General features: G+C 40.5%; 1 protein-coding gene across 9 annotated transcripts in view; it reads right to left on the bottom strand.

The window, feature by feature from the left end:
• EXOC6 (exocyst complex component 6) overlaps window positions 1-16,007 on the bottom strand; it is a 94,065-nt gene extending 78,058 nt beyond the window's left edge. For 7 of the 9 annotated variants that reach the window (XR_012633722.1, XM_074907473.1, XM_074907469.1 and 4 more), the window contains exon 1: window positions 15,889-15,982. Coding sequence is in view for 7 of the 9 variants with exons in the window: in XM_074907473.1 (XP_074763574.1) it covers window positions 15,889-15,971 (83 nt within the window). In the remaining 2 variants the exon portion in view is untranslated. Of the gene's footprint in view, window positions 1-15,052; window positions 15,079-15,888 lie in introns of those variants that run through there. The other 2 variants (XM_074907471.1, XM_074907470.1) reach the window with 2 other exon arrangements.
• Between the last annotated feature and the right edge of the window lie 1,013 nt (window positions 16,008-17,020).

Genomic DNA, 17,020 nt, shown 5'->3' on the forward strand with positions numbered 1-17,020 from the left:
CTTATGATAGGAAAATAAGGCCATGGTACTGAAAGGCAGGCTCTTCCTCTGAAAGTCCACCAGTGCACTAAATAATGTAAGATTGTTGACCCATGAAGTGGTGCACAAAGGTAAAAATACCCCTCACCCTTTCCACCAGTGCAGTTTGAAATGACAGCTGGAAGGAGCAGATGTGTGTGACCATCACTCTCTCTTCCTGAGGTTCCTGTCAGACTGCCTGAAAGGGACCCCTGAAGGCTGTCCAGCACAACTGAGGTTTAAAGGGCTGTGGTGGAAGATCTTGAGTGACCCACACCTGCCAGTGGGAAACACCTACACCCAGAACCTGGGGCTGATGGACAGGAGAAGCAGCAACCTGGCCTGGGAGGAAAGAAAGGTGCAAGACACATTGAATGAGCTCTCAGTAGGCAACATAATGTTCTGCATCTGAAGACACAGGGGAAAGCATGTAGACCATATCACAAATATCTGTAAAGAAACAGGGAAGAGATGAGAAAAAGGTTCAACAACTGATGCTGTTTGCTCAAAAATTCACAGTACAAGCTGGTTACATGAGTGCTGCTCTGTCTCTGTAAGAAAAGGGTCAGAGATATTGGAACCTGCAGGGTGGACACAGAGAGACATCCACCTGTCTCCAGAGTACCATCCCTGGAGAAGAAATAAAAAGATTAGGAGGACCAGAGGCATCAGATAGTGCCTTCACAGATATCAGCCATGCAAAAGCTTCCACTGAACGGGCTGGACTCACCATGTATATTGCACTGGATGATAAAGTAAAAACCAGGAAAAAAAAAATCCATTTATTACGGCTTCCTTGAGCCTTTTATTTAAGGGTGGAAAGAGTCTCCAAGTTTAGGTCTCCTTCCCATGTTCTCAAAGGGAAGTGAGAAAGGAGTATCACTATCACAAAGACAGGAGACTTCTTCTATCGCTGTGTACTCATAACTGTAAGTGGAAACAGTAATGAAACACATTAGATTAAATATACCTACAATGAGAAAAAGACTGTAAAAAGATGGTGCAAGAGAAACTTGAGTTTGTACCACCAAACTTTCTTTGGTGGTAGCAATAGACTGTCTTTTTGGACTTAGCTATTGCCTGACGATTTTTGGGGTATCAGGTAGCTGTAGTTCAGCACTGCTGTCTTGATACCTTTTTATCAATTTCAGATCTGCCAACACTGGCAGACATGTTATAATACTGAGAAAGTGAAATAATTTGTCATCAGGAGATTTCTCTTTAAAATGTTATCAAACAACTCCAGACAATACAGCCAGAAATTCTGAAAGCACATAGGATGTAGCATAGGCAATACAGCATTCACTGTTATAAAAATCAGTATTATTTTTTCTCATTATTAAAGCTACTTATATTTCAGTTTAATTACAATAAAGTACTGATTGATAATTCTCAGGGGTATTATCACAATATTTAATTCAAAATCATATGGGAAATAGATGTTTAAAACTGGGGGGGGAAGAAATAAATACTGTGTATGTCCCAATGCACTGCCTTAACCACAAGATTACCCTACATTATTAAAATAATAGTACTATTTTATGTTTTACATTGCACTGTTTTCTGCAGGGATACTAATAAAATGGTGATCTGTGATCTAAAACAGCATTTTGACATAGGTCCTTAAGATTTGCTAGTAGTATAAATTCCACATTAATTACATATGTAGACAGCTCCATCTTGTGGGAACAATAACAAATCAACCCTCTTCAGCACACTAGTGAAAAAAACTCCCGAGACAGAAATGCTAACCTTTAAAGAAATAAGTCATGACAGTATTTAAAAGGAAATTTCATGCTTTCTATCACAACTCTCTGATCTAGGTGAAAAGACAAATCAAACAAGTTTACTAACTTAAGATGCTGTACTCTTAGAACACTACACACAAGCTATTTCAGAGGCTTCAGAAGGAAGTCTGACCTAAAGCCCTTTTGAAAGTGTGTTACTCGGGAGAGCCATGCCATCTCTGGCCATGGACAGAAATCAGGCTTTTTCTCAAAACTGCAAACACAGCTGAGGTGATGTACGCTTGATTTATCCATTATGGAACATCACACAGAGTACAGCATGGTTTATTTCTGATACTGAAGCTTTATTTTCCATACATACATTTCACAAATTACCTATACTTATCTAAATAAAGTAATAGCCGCCTTTGAATATTTATCTGAAGGTGTACATTTCAACAGATTATGGCACTGCAAGCAATCCTGAGGATAGCAATTCTGTATTTTCAGAGTTAAACTATCAGGCAGATAAATCACCATATTGCAGTATCTTGGAGAGAGATATGGAATCCTGAAAGCATCCTATAGCTAATTCTTTTAAATTACAAGACAAAATTAACAGAATTTGCAACACACACACACACGCACACAGTTCTGTTGGGAAGAGAGTGAGGAAGTGATAACTCTTCAGATGACGACTATTGCATGCAATTATGTCTACCCTAAAAATCTCACTCTCACTTTAAATTGCTTCCCATATGTCAGTAGGAAGTGTCATAAAAAGGGCAAACATGTCTAGGCTATCAAGAGAAATTTTAAATCCGTAACATATAATTTTTTCAAATTTATTTTTTTTTTTTACATTTATACACCTGTGAATGAAGAAGCCCAAGGATCCTCTTCAGCTTTATGGGATCCCTGAAGTGGATGCTGGTGGTCTGAAATATAGCACAAACCTGAACTGAACCAAACTAAAAGACATGATCAGCTTGTATTACAATTGCTTTCAACCCGTGATCTGTACAGCTATAGGAATATATAGACTAGTAGTGGTTGATTCACACCATGAAACTCTGAAGAGCAAGTTATTTCTCAGTATGAGTCTTCAAACTGGAAAAAAAAAAAAAGGGGGGGGGGAGAAAAATCAATGATGCTGGAGACAGAAGTTTGTACTTGATTTTGGCACCAAAAAAACTCCAACCCCTCAACATACCATCTTAATTCTCAATCTGGAATGAGAGAACATTGACTTGAGTGACTAGTTAGATGTCAGTACTGCGAATCAGTGACAGGGCAGGTACTATTTTCATTCCTAACTGATAGGGCAAGCAAGGCACCCATGAAGAGCACAAGCAGAGCTGAAGGACTTTTTTTGGTAACGTGTAGCAGGTTATTTGTCTGTATTTCCCAGAACTCTGTATATAGACAGAGACACTTTTTTTCTGACTCATCCCAACAACTGGACAATATGAGTCATATTAATGCCATCTAAGTAAATACAGTATAGTGCAGAAAGTACTTGAAAAGGGGAAAAAAATAATTAGGAATAGTTAGAGAGAGCTTCACCTAAAGGAGAAAGATGTCTCAGTCACTGGCTCAATTTTATTGCAATAGGGATATTTTTACCTTGAACTTTTCTTACCAGCTGGGCTGAAGGGAGAAAGACAAGCATAAACAGTTGTGAATTCAGCTCTCAATAAAAAAAATGTAGGAGAATTTTCAGATATGCAACCATTTTCCAATTGAAGAAAATCAAACAAGGTTACTTTATACCACAAAAAAAATCTTCCTAAAATTTTTGTTTTCAAAACTGAAACACTATATGAAAAAGTATGTATTTAATAGGTCTTATAGGCGACTTTTTGTGTTTACATGCAAAAATCTATTGAAGCAGCAGAGGGCACCATTCTACACACAAAGAGAACAGCCACTGAGTAAGCAAAAATGCTAATCTCCAGAGAGCTAAAATTGAGCCAAGAATCGTAAAACCTAACCTGCCATGAATTCGACCTGACCCTTTACAAAATAACAATTTTTTAAAAATCAATTATCCTCAAATAATCTGATCCATTCTATAGCGACAACTACATAAATATGCATTACCACTCTAAGTCATAGACCTCTTCATAAACGGTTACAGCACAGCTTCAAAAATATATTTCTGCTGTAATTTCATATAAATATTTTCTGTGCATGCAAGCAGGATACATGCCATTAAATGCCTGAGTGGAAATGGTATTAAAAGAGCATCAGCATTTCACTAAGGAGGAGGGAAATTAAAAGTTCCAGGTCAAAAGAAGAATCCTAAACCCAGAAATTCATTTAATACATTGACCGGACTACTGGAAAGGTAGGCAAAGGAAATGCATATAGACTAGTAAGCATAAAAGGAGAGAAGTTTAAAAATATTTTTTGAGAGTTCAGCAAATACCCCAAATTTGCTTTTTCCCCTCCTCATGCCCAGTCTTCACACCTATGTCATCTTCCCACTAGAAAAGGAAAAGAATCATAAAACTGAACACAACTTCCACCGTAATCTCCTTGGTGGGAGTTTAGCATGGAAAAGTGAATTGCAAGAGTAATCAGAATGAGAAATAAAGTCATTTTTTCCCTTATATTTGTAGCAATAGCTGTAACTTTTCAATGGTAAGCACAACTGCTCAGGTACTCAGGCTTCAAGCAAAAATTAACTTGAAGAATTTATTTTATTAAAAATAAAAGCTCCATACTTTCATAAGAAAATATTGATTCAGAATATGAATTTCCCATTGGTGATAAATAACTCTGTCAATTAAAAAGCATTACTAAAACGGTTTATTAGATAAAGAAAAAAACCAATATTTAACAAATCCCTTTTGGGTTTTAAAAATATATATTATTCCTTGAAGGTTTTGGGGTGGGGTTTTTTTTTTGTGTGTGTGGCTTTTTTAATGGGTAATTATTCTTTTTTTAATTGCAACCCCTATTCAGGATAAACATCTTTGAGCTTATGAAGCATTACTGTAAATTTTTAGAGTGAACAATTCTCTTCCTAGTAATTATTTATAATAATAGGTTCTAACAGCAGCAAATACTCTTAAAATAGATAATTTCTTTTTAAAATAGCAAAAAAAGGTCATAAAATAGAGAAGAAAATACCAATCTTTTTACAGGACAAAGTAGTTCCTCACTAATGACTTGCCACCTTCCACCATTTTCACGCACCCCCAACCCATCTCGTTCTGTCCCATTTCTAGGACGAATTGCAGGTTCCCCACCCCTGCCTACATTGCCACAAAGTCTTTCATTCCTGATTACACAAGACACATGAAGCAATTAAAAACTGTATACACACATTCTTTCCAGGGTACTGATAACCACTTAGTAAGTGCCAATCAATCGCATCTCTATGAATGCTGTGACAATGATGGGAAGCACAATAGTTGCACAAGTTTTGCATGGTCCAGGTTATGTTTCATGTCACTTCTTAACTCGAAGGGATGCAAGAGAAAAATATTCATTTGTAGAGCTTCAGAGCTTTCATTGTGCGAAAAAATAAATTTTTAACTGATCACTTTGATCAGTTAAACCAAGTTACAAAGAAAAGAAACTCAGACACACAGTTTTTCCATTTTTTCAAAGTAATACTTTAAATACACACAGAAACCAAATTTCAAATTAAGAAACTGTGCTTGTGGAGGATCATGGTTTTTAGAATTTGTATTTTGCTACCACAGCCAATTTTGTACTGAGGCTAGAGATGCTCTCAACTAGCTCCCATACATACATTGTAAGAAGTGGTCCAGTAGATGTTTGTCCTCTCCCTCCATTTCTTATTTAATTTTTAAAAAAGAGAGACTAAACTAAGTTATAAAATAAAATATTTACAATTCAAATTTGCATTATGAGTTCAGTGGGATTGATGCAAGCACAAAACACTGACCATGCAAATTAAGATTCTGCCCCTAAAACAGACCTGTCATTGTGACTATAACCATGGCATCCCTAACCACGATACTGTATCACACACTCCATTTAAGCTGCAATTTCACAGGAAACACTGCAGAAACTTCCTTTGTCCTACAATATACAAAGATATTTTCTGTTTACACAAACTCCAAACTTTGTAGGGATTTTTCCATGGAGTAATTTCATATAGGTTGCTGCATACACCCTAAAAGGCTTTATAAAATAATGTCCAGGTGTTTCCTGTAATTCAACTGGAGTTATGGTAATAAGCACATTTCTTAAAATCTAAGCAGCCCTTCTATGCCAGGCACTACCAAGGGGCCATTTCTGCCATCCTTAATCATAATTACATCTCACTGCTCTATTTAAAAGATTGCATTACATGCCAGAACAACGTAGAACTCAAGCTATGGCCTAATCAGAGAAAGATTTTATTAATCTTAGTTTAGCTGTTATGCTTTGCTTGCCTGGTTTTCCTGGATGTGCAATTTCTGTGAATTGTTCTCACTAATAGTATCCTGTTTCTATGAGCAGGAAAGGGCTGAGTACAGTTTGTTAGTTAACATTACTTCCTATAAGCAGGGTCCATATTCTGTAGTAGCAGCACTACAGCAGTCATTGTCATGCTGGATAAGCAATGGATCACGCTGATGGCTGTTAATGGACATCCTCTGCAGCGAAACATGAACTGATAATCAGTAAACCCAGATTTGCAATAGACTTCCTCCTTCCTGTTTTTACACTGCTGACCAAGGAGATGCCTCTTCCTGCTAAGCCTTTGTGTGACTTACTGAGGTATGAAGCAAGAAACTGAAAAACAAGTGCTGCACTATTTATTTTTTTTTTCCTAATTCTGTGTTGTAATAGTAGATAAAACAGCAAAAAATATGCCACCTTCACTCGCTCTGGTACTACCTATCACCTGTAACAAAATTACAAGTTTGGTCATCTGTTTCATATACCTAAATAAATACAGTGGAAATAGTTGCAACCTTTGTTATTTCACAGAAAATAAAGTAAGAAACTGAAGTTCATATAGCAATCCTCTCTTAATATTTCCACAGACTGTAACATAAATTGTTCCATTTTAGGAGCAATGGAGTCATCCATAAATGAAATTGTAAGCTTCTAAGTTCTTTTTAAAGATTTGATTAGTTTTCTATTACACGTCTAAGAAATAATTACCCATCTATTACAACCTATAGCCAATCTGTCTTTATCTGGGGCACTTTAAACATAATCTTCAAGATAAATATGTCCCAATTGTTTTGGTAGAGCCTGTGTGAGACATATGAAACCGAACAGAACATTTAATGTCACAATGACTAGGGTGCTTATTTCAATAGGCTTCAAATACCAACACTACATAGATGTAAATATATTATTTTATAAATCAGTAAATTCCAGACTAAATAAAATATAGTATTTTATAGTTTCAAACACAATCAGATTAAGAATGTATTCTATTCAATACAGATCAAACCAGATAATTCTTTGATGTGTCACATTCCTCTGCAAACATATAACCAAAGTGCATATTTTCCAGTAATTTTATATTCTTAATTTACTGTACTATATATCCTTTGCACATGCACATCTCCTCCCAGGATCACTGAAGAAAATGGAAGACGACATAAAAAAAGTCTGGTTTTAATTCAAAAGTCCAACTAAAACTAACGCAAAGTGTTTTTCTCTGTTGGGAAGCAACTAACAACATTGAAGCAACTGATTTCTACTACTCTTCCTTACCTTACTGCAGTCCTCTACCTGCTCGATAAACAGACTAAGCTGCAGAAAATCTGTTCATGCTTTAGGGAAAGGTGACACTCCAACACACCACAGAAATTCTGCATTTCCAGAGGAGGCAGGACGCATTGGCTATCTGATTATAGTTTCCTAAATTTATGAAACAAAACAAAACAACCATGCAGTATACAACACTATCAACTATGTTACTTTTATGTTGAAATTAACTAAAAACAAAACTCGGAAGAAAACGCCTCTCTGAAATCAATGGGGTAGAGATTCTTCAGTCACTCCACACGTAAGGAAGTGTGCAAACTGTAAAATTCCCAATGAGAGCTGCTACCAATGGAAACACCTAAATGCATCTAATAGAGAGGACTTTGTATTAAAATCTGAGTGTATTAAATACTAAGTATGCGATATTGAAAGTTTGAACACTTCCTTTTGAAGTTGTAATGTCTCAAAAGTATCCCCCTAGATACACATACTACAGTATATGCATTATTAATTTTGTATTACTCTGATTCATGGGAGAATTGCAAGTTACACTCACTGCAGTTTTGCAAGCAAATTACTTTCTCTAAGACATAGTGAAAATCCCACTCACAGTATCAGAGCTGAACACCTTTTTCACACTGTATCAAGAAAAAAAAAAAAAAAAGTCCCAGCCCTCTCTTAGGTCCTCTCTGTCAAACACCAGGTCTTTCCATCAAGGCTGATGCACTCTAAAACTTACTTCTTTCCTTCTTAATGCCTCTGTCAGTGACTAAGTTTCCTACTAGTTTGGTATTACTGGCAAAGACTGAGGTACAGAAATCACTTCAGTCAGTCACCACGTGAGATTATTAACTCTTTCCTGCGCAGGACACAGGTATACAAATAAGTCCTTAGCAGACATGGACAAGACGAGGAAGAGATGTGTTGTTGAGCATACTTTAAGCTGAACATCAAATGGAACATGATGTTACTGATACACCAAGGTCTGTAGTGACAGGGATTACTTGGACATTTCAACAACCACCATATAATAGCCAGAAAGACTGGCAACAGCTAGATTTTATAACTAGCCACAGCAAGCCCTTCAGTAAGATAATGTGATTACTTGATGCTGATGCAAAGCTGGGTTGATCTTTTTGAACAAGTTTGTACTTAATAGTTTACTACAACCCATAGAAATAGTTTCCTATTTGCGAACCCACTCCTGGCATTATTTTAGAAGCATTATTTAAGAAATACCAATCCTCACAGATTTTTATGAGCTCATTTTAGTAGTATAAACCATAAAATACAACATGAAAAAACTTGCTTAACTGCAGTCACTTTGATTTCTACCTTGTATGTGCAAATGCTCTAGCACCTACAGGTCAAAAACAAGCTTATATTTAATTCAATTATTCTAAGGCTCCTCAGGTAGATATTTGTACTGAGGAAATTGCAGTCTCAGAGCAATAGTTCAGTAACACACACAGAAAGCTAAAGTACAGTGTAATGCTGTTGGCTTCCCAAAAAAATCTGCAAGAAATTAAGTACCCATGTGACTGACATTTGTGAAGAATGTAAAATTATGCATTTCCTATGCATATGGGTCCAAAATCTGGGTCAACAGACACTAAATAAAATCAGCTTGAGGAATAAGTTGATGAAGAAATGACATGAATAACAGTTGGCTTTCCTGAATTTAACTGATGTAACAGTGGATAAGCCGTTCATATGATGAGAAGGCTAAATTTAGGTGAGACACAATGATACAAACTGCATGAACCACCTATCAAGTACACTATTCTGAATCTCTTGGCAGATGATCCCTCTATTTTAAGAGCTTTAATGTATTTTGAAACATGTTTCCTAAACATAGGAACAATCTCAAGCTCTTTGCTAATGCTTGTGAAATTGGAGAGAGCTATTTCATAAGCATTATTCACATAGGTTACTAGTTAGGTTAAAGCTTCACTTGGCAGCTGCCCATTTGGAAAATACTGCAAGAACTGAGTCAGAAGCTGACTTGAAAAGATCAAGATAACCTGATTGCAGACACACATTTCATTACAAACTTAATCAGCGTTGAACCTAAAGATTTTTTGCACAACAGAAAAATGCAGTGCAGATATGATTACCCACAGTTTCAAGCTTTATAAAAGGTAGAGAACTATGTTGAAACTTGCGGCAATAGAAGAAGATGGTGAGGATTCACTAAAATAGTTTTTGACAAATCTGCCTGAAACATCAGGCTAGCCTACAGAAAAATCAGAGCTGCAGTTCTGCTGCTGAATATATAAATGCCAGATTAATCAGTTACAGCACGCATTCTTCTTATGCTGTTTTGACTCTATGAAATGGACTAGTGATAAAAAAAATATTGCTCCTTCATAGTAATATACATGGTGACAGACCTGCTCACATAGACAGTTGCTTTATCTGACTGCTGCCTTTCATCTTAAACACTTCGAAAATCATCCAAATGGTGCACCAAGTAACAAATCTGCAACTGACATTACAAGTCAGCCACCGGTTTTTCAGGATATGCTGTTCTCAGCGAGCATGCCATTCTCCTTACTCTACAGCAACCCAGTTGCAAAATAGGAGCTAGCTATTATAATAAAGATAAACTGATATATAAACATACATCAAAGTACACTCCGACCTGATCCAAAAAAAGACCACAGCTAAAATGCAAAGAACTTCTAGTTTCTTTGGGCTACTTTGTAACTTCAGATTGAAAGGGAACCAGGAATGAAACATATTAACCTGAAAACTGAGCAAGGCTTGAAGATAGACCACTACTGAAGACAGAGACTACTGATTTTCAAATCATAAAAATAGCTTACAATATTGTAAAACATTATCATATTATTGGAAATTGAAATACATGACCAAAGCATTTCAATTCTGATTCAAAGCATTGGTTGATGATCTGAGTCCTCTTACATTTGCTCTATATTTAAAACAAGGCTAAGCTATAAACAAAAATGCGAATTGCTGTCTCATAAACCAAAACCAAAATAATGAAAACACAGAAAAATGCCTTTAGATAATCATACCTGACAAGTAAGACCACAGGGCAAAAATGAGGGCAACCACATTTTGTCACTGGATAACCACATCACAAATCCCAACAGCCCATAAGCAAGTGCTCAGAAAAAGCATTTCCCAGCCTGTGACTGTTAATGCTGTACTATCTTCCCACATCTAGAAAAGTCATTCACACTGCCTATGCTACTGCTTACTAACTATTCTGCTAAAGATATAGAACCATATAACTAAATCATGCCTGCTAGTAATAATAGCGTTTACTTCCAGTGAAACAAGATACATTGGTGCTTCAAAGTATCCTGTCATACTCCAAAGGGTATTTTAGGTGTTTTGTTCACTCTCCTCTGGACAGGCCCCCTTAATGGATACAGAAATATCTTTAAAACACAAATTACAGCCCCCAGTCTGGGCAAAGTACCTGTAGCTGCAAAGTGTACCACACTTCAGTAAAAACAGTGGAATTAGACTCTAATTCCATATTTCTACCTCTGAATTTCCTTAGAAACATTGATCAAGAAAGGACAAAACAGTCATTCTTGGACCACTATTGCAACCTTTGCTTCTCAATTTATTCCTCTAATGATGCCTTACTGAAGAGTGCTTTTTAACTTCAGCTTTTCTGCAACACAAGGACAGAAGTTCAGGATAAAGTTACCAATCGCTTCTAACACTTCACCCATATTAATTAATGAGACTCACAACAAACCTACATCCTACCTCCAAACTGTTCAACCTAAATGAGAAAAAAGTAGCACCATGCAGAAGTGATTTTGCCTTGCAGCTGGGTGGCTCAGTGCTGCTTTTACCAGTGCAGTCCTCGGTCAGTGGAAGGTCACCACAGCATATTGCAGCATCAGACAGAAATGCAGCAACCTAACAGCTCCTGTCGGTATGATTCCTGTAGCCAGAGACAACACGCCACTCAGATGTCTGCACAGGGGGCCCTATAATAACTCTGCAAAGAAGTTTCATGGCCAGTACAACTTACAGCAACCTAGAAGATGCTCTAATATCTACCAGGCAACAGCTTGGTGATAACAGGTTTCAGGAGAAGAGAAACAGAGTAGTTTAAGAGCATTTTCACACAGAGTTTCGAGAAGCACTTTCTGAGCTGTGAGCCACAGAGTACATCCTACTTACAGATACATCAACAGATGTAGCACCTCCTTATGACTTCACCTTAGCTACAAAAACGGCCATCATCAATTTCCCCATAATTTTAAAATTTTATTTTATTTTTGTATTAGTTGTTTAGTCAACTGATTGTGAGCATGGAAGTACTCCTCTGACAAGCTGCACATGGGGATCACAGAACACTGCAGACTCAGTGATGCGAAGCTCATGAGAGGAAATGTTCAGAAAAAGTCTACCACGTGCTTACACAATACATTGCCAAGCTAGATATTAAGAGTTAATTTATTTTTTAAAAGGGGCTTTGAATTATTACACATTACAACAAGCTCAAAGAGACTCATAAGTATAGCATATCAGGACACTGGCTAAACAAAATCTTCTACTTTATTGAGCTCTACTTTGACCTACTTCGACCAATATAAAGCAAACCAACCAGATGAGGTCAATTATTTTCTTCTGAATATAACTTATCTTATTAATTACCCTGGCATGTCTAACAGACTATTCAAGAAGTGTGAAGACACTCTTTAAAAGTGACTCTTTAAATTTTGTTAATATGTATTTATATGGAGTTCAGTGAGGGCCTGAAAGTTTTTCATTATTAACTTTTTAATATTTTTTTTTTTCAGATTAGAAATGCACTGACAATTCTCCCTGGTTTTGCGAAGTCCAACAGTATGTGTATGACATGAATTGTAAGATATTAACATATTATATAAAAAGGTGAGAGTGACAAGCTTTTAACAGGTGTTGTCATTAATCTCATTTAGTCAGTCATTAAAGCTAGAAAGATGCTCGTAAGTTTCAGAGTCTGCTGAAAAAAAATTAATCCTGGCTTGCTATATACACAGTCTGCCTATTTAATGAAAAACATGTTATACAATTGATTTAAGTCTCATTTATAAAGATTCAGTGTGTGTCACTAAATTTATAGGTGCAAGTTAAACACCAGCAATTTTAACATTAATCCATGTAAAATAAAAAATAAATTAATCAAATACAATACAAATTAATTTAATCAAACACGACCTATTCATTTTATATTTCTTGAGATGCAGAGCAATCTTTAGGAGCTAATTTACCCTCTCTTAAATAGTAAATAATCCCAACTGTACTAGCTGTAGCTTGGTTCCTCCTATAAAGGACCTACATTTCTATGCACAGGTGAATCTCAGCAGTAGAAAATCACCTGCAGGATCAGTTTGTGTGTTGTTCCTTATCTTTAAATTTCACACAAAACCATTATATATCAATATATGCTATTATTTTTTGTATCATAAGTGCTGCCATTCTTCTAACAGTGTAGGAAACATCACCCTGGCAGAGACAGATATACCAAACTAGCAAATAAAACACTGAAGAAAAACAAGAGCAGAAACATGTTTCCATGGAATCTACATTCAGCCCACAAAAAAATTACACTTCCTTTTGTGAAGCATGGATGTATTAGAAGGATATTAAGATCTTGATATGAACAATTAAGGATAAGTCAGATCTTGCATATCCTATGATCTTCAGCACTTGGTATTACCTCATACTACTTATCCGAACCGCTCACCTCAAGCCCCTTCTTTTGTTCTGCTATTTAAGTAGGTATGCTGGTAGTTTATTTCATTTCATGATGTTATAAATATCATCCCAGCATTACAGACCATAGATTACAAAAATATTCAATTTCACATAATGGAATTAATGTAATTCATGTAATAACACAACTGACATCAATGGCTTCCACAACTGGAAATCGATGGATCATTTTATGCTGTAGCCTTACACAACTGCACATAGAATTATTCAACTAATTTCTTTGATTTATATTGTTTAGTGAGTAAAAGCTAGATCTTGTGCAGAAAATAATGCTCCATTTTATGTTCACACTTCTGTTCATTGAAATAGATCTTGAAATTAGATGTGGGATTTTAGACTTTTCAGTTTCACACAGCAATTCACAAATTTTAACAGGCATAGCTGAACAGATAGCTACAGTTCTGATTTTAAACACTGCTATTCTTATAAAGTAGCAGCATATTTCTGTGATGTTGGCTGGACTACTTCCAAACACTCAGCCAGGTGTAACCATTCTTTAGCCTCATTTTTTTGATTTTTAAATGAACACTAGAGGTTAAATCAGACAAATGTGCACTTGTTTTCTAAAAATTCTTGAAGTCAGCAGTACAAAACTCCCCTTCTGAAAAGTCAGTAAGATAACAGGATAGGTAAGCCAGATGAGATAAAAATAGAAAAAGGACAGGAACATGCAAAGAAATTAAGAAATTAAATGTTATTATTTATAAAAACTTTGACACATTTTAAATGTTTCATATGGATAAGAGATTCATATTGTCCCTTCCCCCTTTTACATCCCTCTGCCATCCACACTTGTGGTTCCCAAATATGCCTTCTTCCACAGCGCAGCCTGATTTTCTGTATGTCCTTTATGAGGTTGCTCTGATACAAGCTCTATACTGGAGATGGTAGCAAAACTGCAATTATATTTAATATTTTGTTGCTATGTTTTTTGGTTTAGTGTGGTTTTTGCAGACATCAACTCCAACCTGCCTGGGCTTGTTAGCTGAAACACGGCTAAACTACCTCCAGGGACAACTCAAGTCTGAAAGCATCTCAGCTACTTTCTCTCAACCTGAGCTCAATATCTCCCACAGGTGAAGCTCCTTGTAATGCTCAGCTTCAACACCTCCACACTGTATTCCCAGTATTGGCTGTGTTTAAGGAACAGTAAGGGGAAATCAGAGCGCGGTTTGCTCCAAGCTAGCCTCCGTGATCAGGCTGGCACCACAAGCAGCCCCTGGGTGATGTGATGTCTGGGCCACCCCACCACATTCCCCATTTGGGCTCTTTGAGGACCGATTAGCCCCAGCCTCACACAAACGCACAGACTCCCATCTCCCACACAGCGCTCAGGGCTGGAGGGCCCACTGCAGACACACACGGACAACCAAACATCATTCACTGCACATTTCATGTGCAACATACATTCCTGTTGTCAGTTCTCAGCACCAGGTTCCCCACCCGCGTACCCCGCGCTCGCCCTTTCCCAGCCCTGCCCACGCTCCCCAGAGACCATCCCCTCCCCGCGGAACGCCGGCAGCACCCTGCTCACCGCCCTGCGGCACGCTGCCACACAAACCACCTTTTCCAGTTCCCTGAACACAGGCTCTCCATATCTTCCCAAAGAGATAACGTGAAAATTCACAGTTCTTTCTCCCCAGTTTGGCTTGTGTCTGTGCTTTTTCATTTCTTTCAGGCATCTCTAATCAGGGAAGCACCAGCACAGCTCCAGGATGAAGACCCCCTTTCCCTCTGCGCCTCCTCCACACCCCGATTCACTCCCTCCAGGCCCTGCCCTTCTCTCCCCAGCTCAAACTGAAGGGCACTGACACGTTCTTCTCTAACAAGAAAGATTAAGCAAAACCTCTTCTTCAACATACAGACTCCATCATCTAGCAGTATGTGGAACTGGAGGGAAAAGAAAAAAAACAATCCACTGAGGTCATGGCATTTCAGAAATGCTCTGACCACTGTCACATTTCCAGAAGGAACCTGACCAGGGCAGGACATCTCCGACTGCATGAGGAAAGGTTGCGTACAGACGAGCCCTGCAGTTACTGATGCCAACACCCACCACAATACGGTGTCGGTCCCGTTCTCTGCACGGACCCGGAGTACCGGCCCAACCCAGGGAGATGCCCCGTGTCCAAGAGCGGGGCAAGAGCCCTCCCTGCCCGGGCGATGGAGAGGCCGGTACCGGGCTCCGGCGCGCACACCCCATCAGCCGCCCCGGCGGGCCCAGCCCGGCGCCCCGTCCCGAAGCCCCGTCCCGAAGCCCCGCTCCGGCCCCGCCGCGCCGCCCCCGCCGGAAGCCGGGCAGCGCCCCCCGCCCCCGGCAGACAATGACAGGGGGAGCCCGGCCCGGGGCTGGGGCACGGCCACGGCCGCAGCCGCCGCTTGGCCCCCCCTTCCCTGTCAGAGCCGCCGGCCCGGGGGTGACAGCCGCCCGCGGCCGCACCGGCCCCTTGTCCCTCTGCCGCCCGCGGGGGGTAGGGCCCGCGGCGAGAGGCGGCGGTCGGGCCTCCGCGTCCCCTCCGCACCCGGAGCGGCCGCTCCCGCCGGCCGAGCAGCCCCGAGATGTCTCTGGGGAGGAGCTGTCAGAAAGCGCGGCCGGGCCCGGCCCGGCCCAGCCGCGGCTCCCCAGGCGGGCGGGCAGGCAGGGCGGGGCGGGTGGCCCTGGCCCGCCGTCGGCGCCGCGGCCCCCGCCGCCCCTCACCTCAGGGTGGGTCCCACGCAGGCCGTGTCGGTGCTCTCGATCTCCTGCAGGATCCGGTCATGCTCGGGGAGACTCTCCGCCATCTTGGATGGGAGGGACCCGGCGGCCGCGCCGCTGCGGGAGGCGCCGGGGAGGGACCGAGGGCGGAGGCGGCCGCGGGAGCCGCCGGGGCGGGCTTCCCGCCGTGGAGGGGCACAGCCGGCCCGGTCGGGGGTGAGGAGAAAGGGGAAGGGACGGGCGAGGAGGAGCAGGTCGCACCGGGCCGCGCCCGCCCCGTTTGCCCCAGCTCATCCGTGCCCCGCGGCCCTTGTTCAGAGGACAGGCTGGGCCGGGAGCGCGCTGGAAGCCCGGTGTAGCCCTTTCGTCCACTGGGCATCTCGGGGCGGTAGTGTCCGGTGGAGACTGCGGGCAGCTGCCCCTGCCAGGAGCCACCAGCTCTGCCCCTCTCAGCGCCCTGTGACAGAAAGGGACACCCGAAATCCCACCTGTCCCGGCTGCGCTAGGGACGGACCCGCTGCCCTTCCTGCGCCCTTTTGCACCGCGCTGCAGAGACGCCTTGGAGGCTTACAGGGGCGAAACGGGCCTTTTCCTCTGGGCTAGTTCTGGTTTGTTTCTTGGGGTGTTTGGGGGGCTTTTTAAATTATTTGTTTTGTTTTACTTTTAACTGCCCCCGCTGATATACACGCGGCTAGTCCCAGCAGGGAGGCGGCGGGGCGGGCGCGGAGTACCGACCCCTGACACCTGGGGGCTCTGCAGGGGTTTCTGCATTCAAGTTCGGTCACCGATTTGTTTCCTCCCTTTCTTCAGAAATTTGGGGGGTCGGGGTAAAAACAGAACAACCAAAAAGTGCCCTTTTCTATGTATTATCTTGCTGTGTTTTACTGGAAACTGAAATATTGTTTCCTAGTGCCCTGGAGCGTGTGTACAGCAAAGCTTTGTTTTTCAGTGAAGGAGGAATAGCCCATTTTCTATTTAAATTATACATTTTGTGGTTTGTGGCCAAAGATGAGCTAGTCCTTGTTTTTTGCATGCTCAGGAGACAGGATACACCTGCTTTCTGGGCAAAGTTACCTGCACACAAGTGGGAAGCCAACCATGAAGAAATAGGCCTGAAGTGTAAAACTTCAGGGTG

The sequence above is a fragment of the Athene noctua genome, chromosome 5 (assembly GCF_965140245.1).
Source record: "Athene noctua chromosome 5, bAthNoc1.hap1.1, whole genome shotgun sequence".
Taxonomy (NCBI): domain Eukaryota; kingdom Metazoa; phylum Chordata; class Aves; order Strigiformes; family Strigidae; genus Athene; species Athene noctua.